The sequence below is a fragment of the Scardinius erythrophthalmus genome (genome assembly GCF_964197995.2).
Source record: "Scardinius erythrophthalmus genome assembly, chromosome: 13".
NCBI classification, from domain to species: domain Eukaryota; kingdom Metazoa; phylum Chordata; class Actinopteri; order Cypriniformes; family Leuciscidae; genus Scardinius; species Scardinius erythrophthalmus.
The window spans coordinates 15,366,226-15,385,192 of NC_138233.1; the positions used below are offsets into that span (position 1 = coordinate 15,366,226).

General features: G+C 37.9%; 1 protein-coding gene across 8 annotated transcripts in view; it reads right to left on the reverse strand.

Moving 5' to 3' along the window:
- diaph2 (diaphanous-related formin 2) overlaps positions 1–18,967 on the reverse strand; it is a 481,157-nt gene that overhangs the window by 189,721 nt on the left and 272,469 nt on the right. For all 8 annotated transcript variants that reach the window (XM_081382679.1, XM_081382682.1, XM_081382680.1 and 5 more), the window contains 2 exons: positions 7,109–7,210; positions 1,955–2,194 (listed from right to left, as the gene is read on the reverse strand). In XM_081382679.1, the coding sequence (XP_081238805.1) occupies positions 1,955–2,194; positions 7,109–7,210 (342 nt within the window). The remainder of the gene's footprint in view (positions 1–1,954; positions 2,195–7,108; positions 7,211–18,967) is intronic.

Genomic DNA, 18,967 nt, shown 5'->3' on the forward strand with positions numbered 1-18,967 from the left:
ACCCATCAGGGGTGTCCTCCCTCTGGGCCATAACACCATCCAACACAGAGATGAGAAAAAAAACTAAAAACAATCCATGTCACCTCCAAAGCCACCATACTCAATGAGAAAACATTTTTTGTTTGGCATTGAGCTCATTCAAATGCCAACCAAGAACCAGACATACACTGAAATTAATTGAGTGCATAAGTGCAGAGATTAACAAAAATATAACCAAGGAGCTGACAGAAAGAGGTGAAGGACTTCCTTATGAAAAGTGTGTGTACATGCAGTTTTTGAGTAAGTAAACTTGCACCCTAATTTTTAATCAAATACCAATTTGCATGCAGACACACTTTAAGAGAAAGTGAGATGGTCATCAAGGACTCAGATGTTTACGAGCACGAGTGTGTGGTGGTACTGGAGTGTTTTAGAGAGTTGTGTAAAAGCGAACGTTGATTAAAGCTCTATACTATAAACTATAAAACTGTTCAATGAAATTGCCGCATCTTTTTCAAAAATTACTAGTATTAAACTGTAATTCAGTGGTCTTTGGAAACACAGTTTGTCTGTGCTTAAAAGTAAATAACTGAAAATTGGGAAAAGTGAGAATAACCATTCAGCTATGCCACAACTGGCTCCAGCTTAAACCCCTGTGGTTGGGACACCTGTGTCCCAGCAGCATCTGGGACACCTCCGAATAGATGACAAGGCCAGCAAAAAGATGTAACTAAGAGTGACGTTGTAGTTCTGGCTGCATGGGAACACCGGCAGGGGGGTGGCTGTCTTTCATAGCGGGACCAAATGGCTTCGCTATCCAAATCAGCTTGTGAAACACACAGCCAGATGTCCATCTTACATACACAACAAAAGCAGTTACAGCTTTCATACACATTCAGGTAACAGTTAAAATGATCACAGTAGGGAGGCATACCTGCCAGCTCTACAAATAACCTGTGAAACACAACTAACAGTACTAGAGTAGATCATATTCTGAAGAATAGCATACTGTCATTTGGTGTAGAGTAGTCAAGTTTGTCAATAACTGTCAATAATCACTAAACCCAAGACAGCTATTACACCTAACAGGCATTTCATGACGATTTCAGCTTCAGGTAAAAACAGCTACTACTTAAACATGTTACTATTTTACCACTTGTTATTTAGCACATGCTTTCATCCTGAGGTTAAGCATGCACAAGCCTTGCTCAATAGCTCTGGACTGGTACCCAGAAGGTTGAAGGTTCAAATCCCACACGGGATTATGCATCACCATCACCATTGTGCTTAAGTTTGAGCAAGGCACTTAAGGGGCAATGTGCCTGTAAGAGGAGTGTTCCAAGTTGCTTTGGATAAAAGTATCTGCTAAATACCAAGTTGTGTAGTAGAAGCTTTTTGGTCTGGTTCCCGACAGATTGTAGATTCAAACCCCTTGCGATCCATGAGCTATTATCATTTCCACTAAGTTCTCTATAATCTTATTTTGAATGCAGTGTAGAACTTGGCTGTTTCTTAATTATAAGAACGGAAAGAACGGCCTTGAATTCTCGTGGAGCCCAGTCTTGCCAAGTTACCTTGAAAGAAGAAACTTGGAAGGATACGAGGACACAGAATGCATCTTTGTGAGAATTGAGATGTGCTGTGATATTGTTGCTCAACTGATCGTTCAGCACATATTAGGCAGTGGGACAGCACCATCCAATGCACAATAAATAACACACAACATCACAGGCCTATTAAAATATTTACTTACATTATTGTTATTATTTGATATATTTTTATTTTATTTTTTATTTGTATTTGTGCAAATTAATATGTATATTTAATGTTACGCTTCCTCAACGTTAAGATTCTTTTAAATACGCCAATTAAAAAATATTGCAGGATTTCTCCAGGTATTAGAACTTTATAAAAATTATGTCAAAAAAAATGAAAAATGTTTACTTTATTAAAAGGATTCCATTTGGTTTTGTACCTTGCAGAGGAAGCTGATGTTGAATCCGAATGTTTGAGCATTTCTGGAGCCAGCGTTCATGTAATTCCCGACCAGTAGCACCATCTCCAAGAGCATGCTGAAACCTTCGCTCTTCTTTACCTCCTCGCAGGCGAATGTCACGTTCATGATATCTGGACGGATGTTGTTCACCTGCTCCTCAAACGTCAGCTTGAACAGGATCCCGTTCAATCGAGGACGCAGCATCTTGACTGAGCTCATCTGAAATGGAGAAAAAACAACTTAAACTTACACATCCTCAGTTATCACAACACATAAACAAGTATTACTTCTGGAATATGAAATATTTCAGAATGAAACCAGTTTTTTCTATCTGTTTTAGGACTAAATAGTTATTTAGCTACTGGTTAGCATTTTCAAAAGGACTGAATGGCCTAAAGTGGAAAAGGAACAGCACATTTAGAGTAAAGATTACTAAACCTCTTTTTTTCCCCTTAGAATACAGCACACTTGATGAATCATTCACAACAAAACCATAAAGAAGTTTAAATATATCTGAGCCATGGCACAGTGGCAAAAAAGACCATAAATAAAATGAAGTATTTACCAGCACAATTGTGTTAACGCTGTAAACAGAAATTTTGCAACAAATCTTGTACGAATAAATGTCAGATTTTGCCGTTCACCTATAATTACATTTAACCGTAATAACAGCAACAATATAATTGTTTCTGGTGCTGAAGTGAGATGACATTTCAGTTAAAAGACAGCAAGGAGGAGGAGGGGGAGAGGAAGGAACAAGGAGACAAAAACAACAACATGAATCCTACAGGAGCTGCTCGTTGAGGAGGGCGACCTCAGACACTCTTGCTCCAGATTTCTGCATAATCTGATGCTCGCAGGCAGCCCAGAGATGCAGTCAGGATGTACCATTACCGCTCACATTTATTCATCTTTATGAGCAAGTTGCCGATCAAAAAAACCCAGAATCGGCCTCACGCCCCCGTGCACCACCCCACCCCACCTCCTCCCTGCACATCCAGATTTGATTTCTCTGTATAAGAGGAAATCACAATAAAAGAGGGTGAGTTGGTGACAGCTCTGGAGGGAGACGAGCTGAGAGTGACTTATTTCCCAAAGGAGCAGTGCAAGGTGGTGTTGATGAGGTGCTTCCACAGGCTGCCTGTATATTACCTGCCTTGAGCGCAGTCACAGGAGGAGACTGTCACAACGTGCTTCATTATGCTCTCCAAAGACACAGGTAGTGAAAGACAAAACACAGAGCGAGAGCTAGAAGGTTGTTCTGTTACCCTGCTCTGAATTGATTCCTATGTGAATCTGCTGTCACCAGCAGGTTTGTCAGAAGCACCATAATATCAGTGAAGGAATGCATATGCATCAACCTAGATATATCTGTGCATGACAGGACTACATCTGACTACAACTGTAAGGAAGAGTTGCTATGTAAAAGAAAAATGATTTGGAGTGCTTAAAGGAATCGTTCACCCAAAAAATGGAAATTCTATCATCATTCCTTCACCCTCATGTTATTCTAAACACATCTGATGAAAAAAAAGAGTGATGTTAGGCAGAGTGCTCGTCTATACAAAGTAAGAAAATAAGAGGCTGCATCAGCACCAAATACATAAACTTAGCTGAACACAAAAATGTTGATTTATTAGGTTCATTTTATTACATTTGTTTACAGCTCAAGGAAAACAGAATGGGAACCAGATGTCATGACAACCACAAAGTTTATACTAGCTGCTTTTGATTACTGATTTAAATAAATAGTTGTATTTATATAGCACCTTTCTTAAAGTCATAGTCACTTAAAAACAATCCATTGATTAAGGTGTCAGTATATACTGGAATTGACAAGCAAAGAACTGACAAAAAGAGTTAAATTTCTCTTTTTGCATCTTATGGAAGAAAGAAAGCCATAGGGGGTTTTAACCACATAGGGTGATTAAATGATGGCCGAATTTTTCCCTTTTGCATGAACTATTCCTTTAATCCAGGTGCGAGTCTCATCAAGTGAAGGCCTGTGCGCTGGGCAGAACTAACCAATGTAGGGAGAAGCTTAAATATTTGAGACAAAGTCAAGACAAAGGCCAATTTTAATGGGATCTGGTCAATATAGGAAAAGATGAAGTCTAAAATCCTTTCCAGTTTAAGAACTCGGGACCTAATCATGATCTGTAGTAAAATAAAGCTCTGGCTCACTCTTTATTATTCATCAAAATCATAGCTTCTGTCAGTCACAACCAGGCTACCAGATTTGACTTGTCATAAAAAATGCCCTTTATATTCTTGGCCTTTTAATTATACATTACTCAGTCTCTTTATATATTGAATAGCGCTGATCCTGCATGGAGCCTGAAGGCATTCTTTCTCCTGCTCCGTCTATGCCTAATTTCCTGGTGCCCCCCATTCTGCTTTTCAGTTCAAAATCCTTCACACGGAAGTAAAGAGCTATTGGTGTGAACAGCAACAGAAATGGAAAGGAGGGTGATTTTAGTATCAGAGAGAGAGAGGGAGTGGAGGAAACAAACAGGCGGAAGTGGAACACAGACGTGTGAAGGGTTATGCACTGGAGTGTGACGAAAGTAGAGGAGAAATAGTGAACCGGAGCCAAAAGAGAGAGAACGAATTAGAGGGGAAGAAAAGACTAAGAAAATGAGATCGATAAAATCAATAGGCAGCTGGAATGCTTTTTAGTGTGAGATAACCCCCCTTTTTTACCAAATTATTGGTGCTGGTGCCAGGCCCAGTGTTTTGTACAATGTTTTGTTTGGCTTCTGATGTTGTTATTTCTTCAACTGAAAAGTGTACGGAATGATTCCAAGCTCCGGGTATGGCACCTGCACAGTGTCTCTGGAAAAGGCTGCACTCCAGACTCAAACATTGACCAACATTGAAACATTTAGGAATCAAATTACTTAAAGTCGTTAAATTACAAAATTTCTCAAAACAGATGGTTGATCATGGTGTCATCCATATTCATATATGTAGGGCTGTACTCAACCAAAGAAAATCTTTGTCGACTGAAGTCCTGAAATTTTCGACTAAAAATCGACTAAAACCGACTAAAAATGACGTTAGAAAAAAAAACCTGTTAAATTAATTAGATGCGCACTGTGCGCAGGACTTGGTAGCCTTGTTGTCCGCCTAAATGAATTATAAATAAACATAAACAACTAGTAGGCTATTTGCAGTATATTAAATCTTTTTTGACCTAATTATTTTGCACTGAAATGAGTCTGACACTCGAGTTTGTCAGCTCTGACAGCGCTGCATCACGTGCACCTGCGCAATATCATAGATAGCTTATGATTTCCGAAAATAGTACTATGTTGTCAACTAGTGATATCATCACAAGAACTGTTGAGGAATATGCAACATAATTTAGACAATTATTTTTTGTCATATGTTATAATAATAAGTTATAACTGTCAGACACTATCATTTCACCGTGCATGTCCTCGCACCAAGCAAGGCTGAACATGAGCTCAGCTTCACAGCTGAGACACGAATAGACTATTAACTTAAAGCTTTTACTCTTAATAAACACAAAAGGCACGTCCACTTTAATAAAAAAAGAATATTTATTAAACAAACCAGATCAAGAGCAGAAATGAAATAAAGTGCATAACTGAAAAATAAAGCATCCTAGGCTCAAAACTAACACCAGCACAGCGCAATTGCGCATTAGGCTCCAAATAAAAAATAAAAAAGTTAGGTTATCACACTAAAACATTGAAATATGCAAATTCTGATATGTTCATATAGCCTAAGTTACTCAAAATAGACAGGGCAAGCTAACGCAGACAAGTGAGCTTACCACTTTTAGATGATATGTCATGTTTGTCGTCGAGCTGTGGAAAACTGTTGCTTGCAAACTTTGCATTCGACCTTTTTCCTGTTATCAATTTTAACAAAATGCTGCCACACTGTCGATTTCTTTGTTGTTGACATGTTAGAAGAGGACTGACTATTAAACGCTCTCACAATTAAATAAATAATATTCAGCATCAAACCTTCTAGTTATCGCTCGACGCTCTCTCTTGGGTTGGGCTAATCCAAAAAAGGTGAAAACAAGGGGGGTGTTTTGAAGACAGACTGTTACAGTGAAACAAGGGTACTCTGAAAACACCCCCATTAGCAGTTAGTGTTTTTTTCCACCTGATGAAATGAGCGCGCCTCAGCGCGGCAAAACTGATTAAATAAACGTGGCAGAAAATCGACCAATCAGAATTTTGGTCGAACCAGAACGTATCGACCAAATAATCGACTAATCAACTAGGACAGTACAGCCCTACATATATGTATTGGCCATTGGAAGCAAAATATCAGAAAGGGTATGGAACAGTTGCAGTAGATATAGTTGTAATACTATGTATGTCTACTGTCCATAAACATGCCCTACATATGCACTGCAGTTCATTGGGTGCATTTTTTAAACCAGCAGTACATGCTGATTGGCTGAGTCGATAAACAGGAGTGTTTCTATTTTTTTAAATAGATTGAATATAAAATTGACTATTGCTCTTGAGTGTTTTTCACTAAAATTATTTTGTGTTCCAATTTCAAGTTCCTCTAATTATCCAGAACAGTATTTGTGCCACATAGATATATCACTTTGTAACAGTATTTCTGCCTTTTAGGGTAGAACAAAAGTCGAGCGAAACATTGACTTGATTATGGTTCAAACAAAACACCCACCTTATTGCTTCCCCCAAAACAAATATCTTGCTTAGAATCGATTTCACCTTACAACTGGAATACTATTCATTGCATCACAACTCTGCTGTGAATGTTTATCATTAACAACTCTGTCATATGAACAACCAGTTTCAAAAACATAAACGAACAGCACTGATTCTTAATAGATTCTAAGCCTTACATGACAGAAAATCTATCATAAATGCAACTGATACTTAGAAAAAAAGAAGAAGAAAAAAAGAAAGAAAAGGTTTGTCTTATTTGTAAACACTTTAGTCTGGGAACTGATAAAAAACTGATATTAATTGTCTAATACAAATAATAATACATATTTTGAATATTCATATTTTACATTTTGTCTCATTTGTAAACATTTAGTCTGGATCCCTGAAATGTGTAAAAGTCTCCTGGAGCTATTCTAGTGATTTTAGGAACAATCTCAGTACTCACCACAATTCCAAACTGTTCTGATTCACAAAGCTCCTCATATTCGTTTTTCAGCTCTGCCAGATTGCTCAGCTCCTTCTGCTCAGGAAGGTTTTTGATCAGGTTCTGCAAAAAAAGAAAAAAGAAAGAAAAGTATAAACAGACCCATCAGTACCACAGGAGAAAACACCTGCTGCCAGCTAATTTGGTGAACTAATCGCAGGGATGTGAGAGATGGTAGACGGTGGAGTATGGTTTAAATGAGGCCATAGCTTTATATGCTATTGTGCCTTATGCTGGCGGTCTGAAACACACTTGCGATTCACATAGAGACTCCCTAATGTTCACATCTTTCCCTATTCCTGCACACTGCCAATCTCAGATTGGGCTTTAAAAATCTATAGAAGCTCAATTCAAGGGGAAATATTAATGCTGATCTTGACTCCATCTTGTTTTCTTCAGCTTCTTAACAAGTTGGGACTAGATAGAGCCAACACTCTCCAAAGAAAATCTGCCATGCATTACTCTTGGAGCTCAGCCGAGGTCAAAGTTTTACAGTGCTGAGCAAATGACGTTCAAGGTGACTATGAGAAATAAGGGAATAAATACCACCCCCATGCCCACATAATTTAAGATGTCACTGAAATGTCCCTGATATTTATGGCTTTCTTTTCTTTTCAGACAATTCAGGATGGAGGGCATCTTTAAGCCAATTTTGCCACAAAAAAATTGCCACTTTACCGATGTCAGGAACTCTATTGCCTTCCTTTACACCCCAAAACATTTTCGTATTGCTCGTACAACTACGCAATTACCTCTAAGACTAAAAGCACGCTGTAGGTGATGTGGGCGAATGAAACCTTCATTTTCTCTAAATGCTAATTGTGCTCATAAAGGTCAGCCGAGTAAATGAAAAGAAGCATGGCAACTTTTTTTCACCAAAGAAGAGGTGCCCTTTTCATTGGTAGACTTCCTCTCTCATTATGTCTTCTAATTTGGTTGGCATAATCACACATAGCCAATCCTGCTGAGTTGCCAGCATATTACAAGCTCCAGCTGATGTGAGGGCTGGCATGTGTGTCATATCTTCAATATACTGTAAGTACATAACTGAAATATTAACAATAACTGCCTTTCTTGTCCTCCCTGTTGGAAGCATGGCCTAATCCTAATTAAATGCTTTTATGTGGTCTCTCTCTGAAATAACTTCAAATGTCGTGCTGACAATAATAAGCCTGACGCAACACAAAGCCAATGCACTGACACCTGGATATTGAACAAAATAAAGTGTATCTAGTGCTGAGGGATATTGATGAACTTTACTCAAATAAATAATGGATAAGAATCTTTCACGTACAAAGGAATGTTCAGAAAGCAGTAAAATAAAGAAAAATGTGATATTACTATAAACTAGGCCTTTAAATTCCAGTGAGTTTGGTACTATTCTCAATAGTAAACACAGACAGCATTGTAGAGATTTTTTTCCTCCTTTTCTCCGTAAGACATGTGCTTGCTTTTGATGAGATAATCATTAGCTTTGTTCTTTCTGGAATAGATGAATATATGCATAAGCACAGCTCTTTTTTAAGGATGCCTAACACATCCACTTTCCCAAGTTCAAAGCAAACCTAGACTAAAATAAAAATGTGTCAGAAGCCTATAATTGTCCGGACAATGAGATAAAACTGACAGTTGACTCCATCATCTCAGATGTTAAATTAAATAAATGTGCTGAGAGGCTTTGAGATGTTTCAGAAAAAGCCTGCAATCGAGCAGCAAAGATCGGCCACGTTAGGGGGAGGGATTACGGTAAAATGGCCTTTCTCTTGTCTGAAAGAGTCTGAGGAACATTAGCCCGGCGGTTCGGCTAAGGAACAAAGCTCCCCTAAACAATGTATCATTGATTTTGAATGAAGCACAACAACACAGCAGCACACCATTCAGCCACAGCAATCATCATTGTTAATGTGCCGCCAAATCTCATTATTGGAGTTGTATTTCTCCATCGCCACTTGCAGAGACGAGACAAGCGATTAGGGTTCGCCGCTGCCTCCTTTCCAAAGGCATCTATAGGACAACCCGCCAAATGGAGCAGAGACGGAGGGAAGATGAAACAAATGGGGATAAAGTGACAGGAGAGAAAACGCTGTTAATTGCTAATACGCTCGTCTATGGTTTACATAATTATCGGAGTCCCGCATCTTGAGCAAATGACACGCAAGCAGAGCCATATGGGAGGGTTGGTAAGAGGCAGTTGAACTCTGAATGAATCAGTCTGCTCTCTCCAGGCCTACAGACTCAATCTGCATCTGGGAGGGGGGTTAGTAGAGCATGGGCCCTAGCAGACAAAACATGCTATGCTAATAATCCAGCCATTTGGACTCTCACTGCAGGACCAGATACATGCATGCTGTCACGCTTCATTCATCAAGACACTGCACATCTCAATGTCATTTCAGACTTCATGACCTTATTTACTTCCTTAATTCATGTTCCAGATCTTAGTTTAAGAGACTCATTCGTGCAGGTTATTCCTAAGGTTTAAAAAAAAAAAGTTTCGTTTTGTAATCTTTAATATAAATGCAAACTTTTCTTCCTCTAAAACAAATTATTACAAAAATAATACAATTATTTTAACATATTTATTATGCATTCCTTCTGTTATGTAACATGCAGGATGGATGGATGGATGGATAGAGTATCAATTATGAGTAGATTTGGTGTGTTGTACCACTGTTATTGCGGATGAGACCCAACTCTATATACCTATAAAACCTATAATAAAGATAACTCTACATATAAGAGATTACAAGATTGTCTTCACGAACTCAAGCTGTGAACAAACAAATCAATGCCACAGTCAGCGCCAGTTTTTACCACCTATGCCGGATAGCCAAAGTCAAACAATTTTTAAACACGGATAGCTTTGAAACAGATATGCACGCTTTTATTTTAACACGACTCATCTACTGTAACTTATTATATGTCGGGTTACCTCTCTCTTCTATCTCTCGTCTTCAAATTGTCCAAAACACGGCTGCCAGTCTGATCAGTGGCAGCCGAAAACGAGATCGCATCACCCCGATCCTACATTATCTGCATTGGTTACCAGTCCGATACAGAATATATTTAAAAATTCTATGTTTAAAAATCTCTCAGCAACCAAGTCCCCAAATACCATTCTGACTTAAATGTCACTCACAATCCATCCAGATCACTTAGATCAAGAGATCAACATCTCGTCTGTCCAACGATCTTGCTTAAAATGCAGGGGTGATCGGGCTTTCGCAGTGGTCGGCCCTAAGCTGTGGAACAAACTACCACTACATGTTAAAGCAGCTTCCACATTAGCTGAATTTAAATCCTTGATGAAAACAGATTTTTTTTTCTCGTGCTTTTAATCTACGGTAACTTTTATGTTTCTTGCTCTGTTTTTTTTTTTTTTCTTACTTTCTTGTACAGCATTTTGGCTAACCAAGGTTGATTTTAAATGTGCTTTATAAATACAATTTGATTGGATGGATGGATGGATGGATGGATGGATGGATGGATGGATGGATGGATGGATGGATGGATGGATGGATGGATGGATGGATGGATGGATGGATGGATGGATGGATGGATGGATGGATGGATGGATGGATGGATGGATGGATGGATGGATGGATGGATGGATGGATGGATGGAATTTGAACTGACTGAGCACTGCTATTGTGCCTGGGAAGACTACAATTTCAATGTTGAGTGAAACACCGGAATTTTGAGTGAAACACCGGTGCAATTACTTGTGCTTTGGTACGTTTCCATGTAACTGTTAAAATGAGGAGAGTCTGTAAGTGTAATGACTGCCAAGTTCTTAAATGATACAGGAATTAATCCAGTGTTGGAAGAGGATAGAGAGAAGGAAAGAAGGACAGAGAAGGCTCAGAATAAGAAAACATTCAGACTGAATGAAAATATCTGAGGTTTCCAGCAGTATACTTTGATCTCTGATGTTGACATTTTCCGATCACACACTCAACCTATGCCAAGTTAATAATTTTAAGTCTTCAGTCAGAACAGAGACTCTGGATATGTTCATATTAGCATACTTCCACACTAGTCTTACTAGTTCTGCCGTATAGAGTATAGTATGAATACTATATGAATGCTTAAATTACCCTGAAGACATTTGCCGAAATCAGCAATGCACTGCATGGAACACTTTGTCTCACAATGCTACCTTCCATTTCCAATGTGATAAATGAACACCCTTTTTTCTTTTTTCTTTTTTTTTCTGCCAAAATTTAAGACGTTTTCTACAAAGTAAAAAAAAAAAAAATAAATAAATAAATGAATAGGAATGCACCAATATCTAAACTTAGCAATAAGCTAATAATTATTGTGATGTCATGGACAATAAACAATAAATATAATATTAATGGTCCCGTTTTTCGTGTGTTTTTGAAGCTTTGATTGTGTTTACAGTGTGCAATATAACATGTGTTCATGTTCTGCGTGTAAAAAAACACAGTATTTTTCACACAATTTACTTATCTGTATTTTCGCTGTCCTAAGAATGGGCTGATGACTTCCTTGTTCTATGAAGTCCCTCCTTCAGAAATGCATAACGAGTTCTGATTGTGCCAGCGGTTCCTGTGTTATGATTCGACAGCAGCTTAGCGCACGTTGCCCGGAAAGGTCACGCCTCTTACCATAACGTGGAGATGCATGCGCATGCACATAAATTCTAACCATTGATCTCTAAGTACAGCATCCCTGGGAAGGCCAAACAAAGGTGATTGGACTCCGGGATGAAAATAACAGCCTCTCTATTTTGTGTATTCCTGTGGGTGGAGGTTAGTCAAAAAACTGTTCTAGTGACGTCATTAAATGTAGTCCAAACCGGCCGTTCACTGTAGGCGACTTCTTTTAAATAAAATATCTCGCTTGGCATTGAACTTTGAGCTTTATAATTTTACAGATATTATTTATACTCAAACAACAACATAACACACTAACTAAAGTTTGAAACATGGGATCACGAAGAACGGGACCTTTAATATGATTTCTCACAATATTATTGGAGGTATGAAAGATATATTTTTAATTTCCCAATATGCAAAATATTATAGTGTTGTTGGTATGTTAGTTATTTAAGAGTGTATTTTTTTTTTTTTTTTTACTGAACATTAGATGATGGCAAATGTAGTTTAAATGTAAAAATAGGGGAAATGAGCATACACTATTTAATATTCAATATTAAACAACACAATTAAATGAAAAAGTTGTGTGCCTACTGTTCCACTTAATGAAAATAAACAAACTAACGATAAATTAAATAAACAAACATATACATTTTAATGTACAGTGTTCTGTAAGTAGCAATCTAGTATTCCATTTCAAACACAGCCTCTAAGTCTAAGGAGTGTTTTTACACTTATCTGATTATCCATCAGCAGAGGGTTTGTTAACCCAATAAGTGAGACAGCATGCACAATACAGGCTAAGGGAAAAAGAACAGCCATTACAACAGGCGCACCATGCTTGGGTAGATGGAAATAAATTACTCCCACGGACGTCTCTCCCCGGCTCAGCAAAGCATATGCCCAACGGTAAAGTCAGAAACGAGGGAAGATCAACAAATCTCAAATTACCCTCTCAGGGACAGCACAATCAATAAAAATGTTCTACCAGCAATAAACTCTTTATTAAACTGAAAGAATTCACAAAAGGAGGGGTGCACGGGGGGCTGTAACCTTGCCTGTATGTGATGCCAAACACAGAACTCCTCGTCTGAACCAGTCAGGTCTGTTGTGGATAGGGCTGACAGATGTGATAACAGAGTCTGTTCGCCCTCCTTTTTTTCTTCTAATTGATCTGTTCTTCATTTTTTGGGATGCATTGTCGCATGCAGCTAAGGCTCTCTCTTGGCCAAGCACACGTGAAACATTATACAGTCGCCTTCCTGCCGTGCCGTCTCAGCAGGTCTCGGCACAGCTTTCGGTAAATCGTTTCAGGGACCTCTGCTTAAATCAATACTGGAGAACTCTGTAACATACCCAGACAGACATTTTAAAAATATTACTTCATGAGGGCTATATCTGTGCGTTTCAGTAAATATTTTACTCGACCACATAATGACTTTATTTTGAAGAGAATACTTTGATCTCTGTAAAGAAAGCTTATGTATCATGCAACAAAAATGTCACAATGTGATGCCTCTAAGAGAAATAAATGGCTCAGATTAAAGTAAATCTGTTCTTCCATGTAATGTAGAGCGCATGATTCAGCCCGACATCAGAGTTGAACAACCTGTTTGATGAGTTAGTCACCTTATCTCTCAGAAACCTAATGCACATGCAGTCCTTATCAAACTTACTTATTATAATAAATAAGCAGGGTAATTATCATGACACTGTCAATGCAAACAGCTTCTATCCAATTAGGGTGCAATACAGCATTGGTCTACGAAATTAGGTCACAATTTTATCACAGCTGTGTCTCATGATTTAATAACACAGCACTCCACTTGCAAGTGTAATCACACACTTCCCAGGAACTTGCACCAAAACATGGCAGACTATTTTAAGAACATGTACAGTGGCTTGCGAAAGTTTTCAAACCCTGTAACTTAGCTGCTAAATTAACATTTTTTTTTCCCACATACACTCTATACCATCATAAAATAATAATAAAAGAAAAAAAGATTTGTGATACTGCAAATGTATTAAAAATAAACAACTAAAATAATTACATTGCATAAGTATTCATACCTTTTTCTGGGACACTTGAAATGTATCTTGTAGGTGTTACTACATTTCGAGTGGTGATAACCTGGGGCAAATTCAATTGAATAGGTATGATCTGGAAAGGCACACACCTCTCAATAAAAGATCTAACAGCTGAAAATGTATATCAGAGCAAAAACTAAGCCATGAGGTCAAACTAACTGCCTGTAGAGCTCAGAGACAGGACTGTGTCGAGACAGGTGTGATTGTCCTGCTGTATTGATGGTTCACAAAAGCATGCAGCCTCCATACTCCTTAATGGAAGTAGTTTGAAACAATCAGGACTCTTCCTAGAGCTGGTCTCCTGGCTAAACTGAGAAAATTATGGAGAAGGGACTTAATTAAAGTTGGTCTTAATTAAAGTTGGTCACCAACATCAAGCTGATGGTCACTCTGGTTGAGCTCCATGATCATATATATAAAAAAGTGACGTGACGGCCAAGTATGGTAGCCCATACTCAGAATTTATTCTCTGCATTTAACCCATCCATGTTAGTGGACAGCCCGTTTTGCCACCCATTGATGGATTGGGGGTTAGGTGCCTTGCTCAAGTGCAAGTCAGACATGGGTATTGAGGGTGGAAGATTTTTCCTGCTGGTATTGAGAAACGAACCGTCAACCTTTGGGTTACAAGTCTGACTCTCTAACCATAAGGCCATGACTGCCACCAAATCTCCCCATATATGAGGACAAACATCACTGCAACACTCCACCAACCTGGGCTTTATGGCAGAGTGGCCAGACTCAAGCCTCTCCTCAGTGAAGACACATGCAAACCTTACATTTTTGTTTTATTATTCTTAATAAAAATGCAGGTATCACAATCGTTTTTTTTTTTTTGTTTTTTTTTGCTTTGTCATGATGTTGTATGGAGTGTATATTAATATGGGGAAAAAAGTAATTTAAAGTAGTTTAACAAGGTAGCAAAATCAAAATGTGAAAAATGAAGGTTGAGTTTGAATACTTTCGCAAGACACTGTATATTGGAGACGGTAAAGGCCACAGTTTTCATAAAAAATGCATTTAAAGGAATAACAACAATGGCCGCTTTAAGTGAGAAGTGACACGTAAATAGTGGTGGTCTTACAAACAGACAGAGAATACACAGATACACAGTCACTCAGGAGGCTATTTTCCTCAATGGGCACAACATGCGACACATTAGAGGGTTGTGCAGTTGGCATTAAGCTAATCTACAGAGTCGCACTCTGACAGATTAGAAGGGGATCTCTACTCCGTTAAATCAACACCTCAGACTGTCACAGTCACTAGCCACAGTTGGCGACTGACAGGCGACAAACCTGGGATGACAGATTCCAAAATCGCATTAAACTAAATGAAAAAAAAAAAAAAAAAAAAAAGGATTATTTGGGTCGTTGAGCGATAGAACTGGCAAAGCTGACATACCCACCATGACATTAATTTTGTCTTTCTAAAAAAATTTTTTTCAGAATATGGGGGAAATGAACACCTGAGCAGTCTGTTACATTTTGTGTGTGTGTGTGTGTGTGTGTGTGTGTGTGTGTGCGCCTGCATGTGCGCGTACTTGTAAAACTATCTTTGTGAGGACCGGTTTGAGTTTTAGACAATCGGAGTGAGGACAAAGAGAGTAAAGTGAGGACATTTTGGCCGGTCCTCACTTTCACCCCTTTAACCCTCTGGGGACGGCGGTCGCACCCGGCGTGGCCAGCTCGTGACCAGCTACGCCGGAGCCTCTATGCTGTAGAAAACACGTTGGTTTTAATTTATACTTCTGCATCGTTGTCCGCGTTGACGCACAATTACTCATGCAGAGGGAGCATGTGTAACCCGAGGAAACGGTTCTAGCAGACCAATCACAGCGCTTGCGTCTGCGTAGAATTGCCGCGTTGTAACTTTTTTGGAGAGGTGCAAGTCAGGGTACGCCGAAGGGTATGCGCGCAACACACAGCCTGCGACGTAGCTACGGCAGGAGTTCGCAGGAGTTAACCCTCTGGGGTCGGCAAACGCGCCGGCGCATTTTAGACATTTTTTTTTCCACATAGCAGCAAAATAGACTTAAAATACTCCGTCATTTATGGTCATGCAGACTTAATAAATATGAAAACATAAACTGAAAAATGTCTACTTTTCTATGTGTCCACTTACAATCGAAAAATAAACAAGGTGTGCTTTCTGCCTCTCCGTCTCCGTGAACTTTTTTTCTGGAGCATGTCTCTAAACTAAGCAAATACTATTAACCCAGGCATGAGAAATATATCTTTATAATCATTTAAGTGTCTACTATTAAATTATCTAATTCAAAACGAAAACAAAAATTCTCTCTTTATGTAATCTGTATGAAAAGAGAGAGATGTCAGTCGTTCTCATTTCAGCTCATTATCTGCTAATGTGAACACGCCTACAGAGAGTGTGCACTATTCAAACGCAAATGATCTGAGGTGATCAATGCAAACATGTTGACGCCTACATCAGGTTGATAAAACACATGAAGTTTAATCAGATTGATGTACTTTACGTCGTCTTGCGACGCTGTGAGGAATAATACTATCGTAATAATAATCCTGGAAAATTTACCTAAGAAGTGCTGGTTTAGTTTCACTTCGAGGAGCAACGGATCCAGCTGAGGATTGTGAATAGTTAGTTCTTTATTCTTAAGTGCTTTGTTCTAATCGCAATATGGAATATTGTCTGTAAACCGCAAAAAGATTTAAATTTAAATCGCGTTTCTGTGTGTGAATGAATGAACGGCACAAATGAGCGCTGTTGTTTACAGGCACTTACATTAGTAAATATGTTATTTTTACATGAACACATCTACTAGTTTAGCTTTTGCCAAACTATATTGTTATACTGAGATGAGTAAAAATCGACAGAAATATGTTGAAATAAAATGTCTTTGTATAAGCAACGTATTAAACTGCAAATTAACATTTATATGCCCTAATATATCATAAAAACAATATGTTACAGACGAAATATGAAAGACAACACTTTATTGACTAGTTTTGGATAGATTATACATTTTTCACAGTAAAAGACTACTGCCACATCAAATAAGCTTTTGTTTGCCAATTTCTGCTCATATGTTAAATATATAGTATGTTTTGTCAAAAATAAAGTCATCAACTAAGATGTTTTTATAGTGTTTGTTCCAATGTAGGCTATATTCAGAATAATGAATCCTTAACTTTGAAAAACGCATGATAAAATGTATACTTTTTAAAAAAGAAAGATTACACTTGAAATATTGTTAAAATTGAAATTGTTGTTGATTTACATGTGAAAACTTTTAATAAAATAGCACAAAATATATTTACAAGGTAGATGTAAACAACATTTTAATAGGCCATATAAGCCTTCTCATTGAATTATTTATTATTGTTTTTTGACACATTTGGGGAGAGGACATATTCCAAAACCTTCTGAAAATACAGTATGAGAATTAACTGCACAATTACTAGAAATGTTTACCTTGGATATGCATGCATACACATTTTGTGGAAAAAGACAATTTATTTTCAAGATGTTTCCAACTCTAACTCTGAACCAATTCTGTAGAATGACCCACATTGCCTATATGAACAGGATTTGTTTCCAGGTATAAATGTACTAAAAATGTGCTTTTGACTTTCATTTATATTTGGATTATATTGTTACACACACACACACACACACACACACACACACACACACACACACACACACACACACACACACACACACACATATATATATATATATATATATATATATATATACACATATATACACATACATACATACATACATATATACACATACATATATATATATATACTTTTTTTTTTATAACCATGCATAAACATTATTCTCTCAAAGATACAAACATGTACATGCATGTTTCTCACATATTATGGTAGCCCTGTTTGTGCTGAATAGAGTGTTAAATACTGTGTTTGTGGATATCTGCTCAAACGTAGATATGTACAATGTGGTAACTATAATGTTTCATAGTTTGGAGCGGCTCGATCGCTTCAGTAAATGTTCTCTGCACGCGCTGTGAGTTTGAATCACTCGCGCTGTGCATTTGAAAAGCAAAACGCACCAAACATTAGGCTTCATGTTTTTACTCCAATCTCATTTTATAAAGTCATAACGAATGGAAACATTTGAAGTAACATGATAATCCATATATTTTTCTCTAGTGTAGTGTTACTGAAGTGTTCCTTTTTAACGATTTATAGGCCACCTGCTATAGGCTATTGTTATTATTATTTTATGCAGCCCTACACGTATATGCCTATAGACACAACAAACCTGGTGTTCATTATATATATAGGCCTATGTATGTTGTAAATTTTAAATCACAATTTTAAAGAAATTAATACTTTATTCAGCAAGGGTGCATTAAAAATGTTACAAAAAGAATTCAATTAAAATTAAATGTTCTTTTGAACTTTTTCATCAAAGAACCCTAAAAAATTGGATCACACTTTCCACAAAAAATATTAACCAGCATAGCCGTTTTCAACATAATAAGAAATAATAATTAGAAATTTAGAATGATTTCTGAAGGATCATGCGACGCTGAAGACTGGAGTAATGGCTGCTGAAAATTCAGCTTTAACATTACAGGAATAAATTACATTGTACATTTTATTAAAATAGAAAATAATTCTTTTAAAATGTCATTGTGCTATTGAATAAGCATCTCATGCAGAGGAGCCTACCAGCTCTGTGCCAAAACCAGGCTTCAATTAAACTCAAGGGGGTGAGCAGTTTTTTCTGCTTATGTAATAATCTGGAAGCTTGGCGCACCTCTGTCCTTCTCGTCCTGTCCTGAACGTACTTTTCTCAATATGCAAACGACAGGTAACAATACACAGGCTGCTCGTCACCTGTTGTAAGTCTCGAGAACAAAAGCTGGCACCATCGCCATGCCCTGCAACCAACCTTTGAGCCAGGTAATGAGGGCTCATGAATATGTATGAAGGCAATGTCGAAATAGCAGACGATCCGGGTGATTGACAAACAAGATACACAATAATAACAAGCAAGGGCAAACACAAAAACCCTAACAGGCACAGCCATCCACAAGCATGCTGAGAAGGCCATAGCAGAGCTGAAGTGAGGCGCAGCAGGAGGGAGCGCT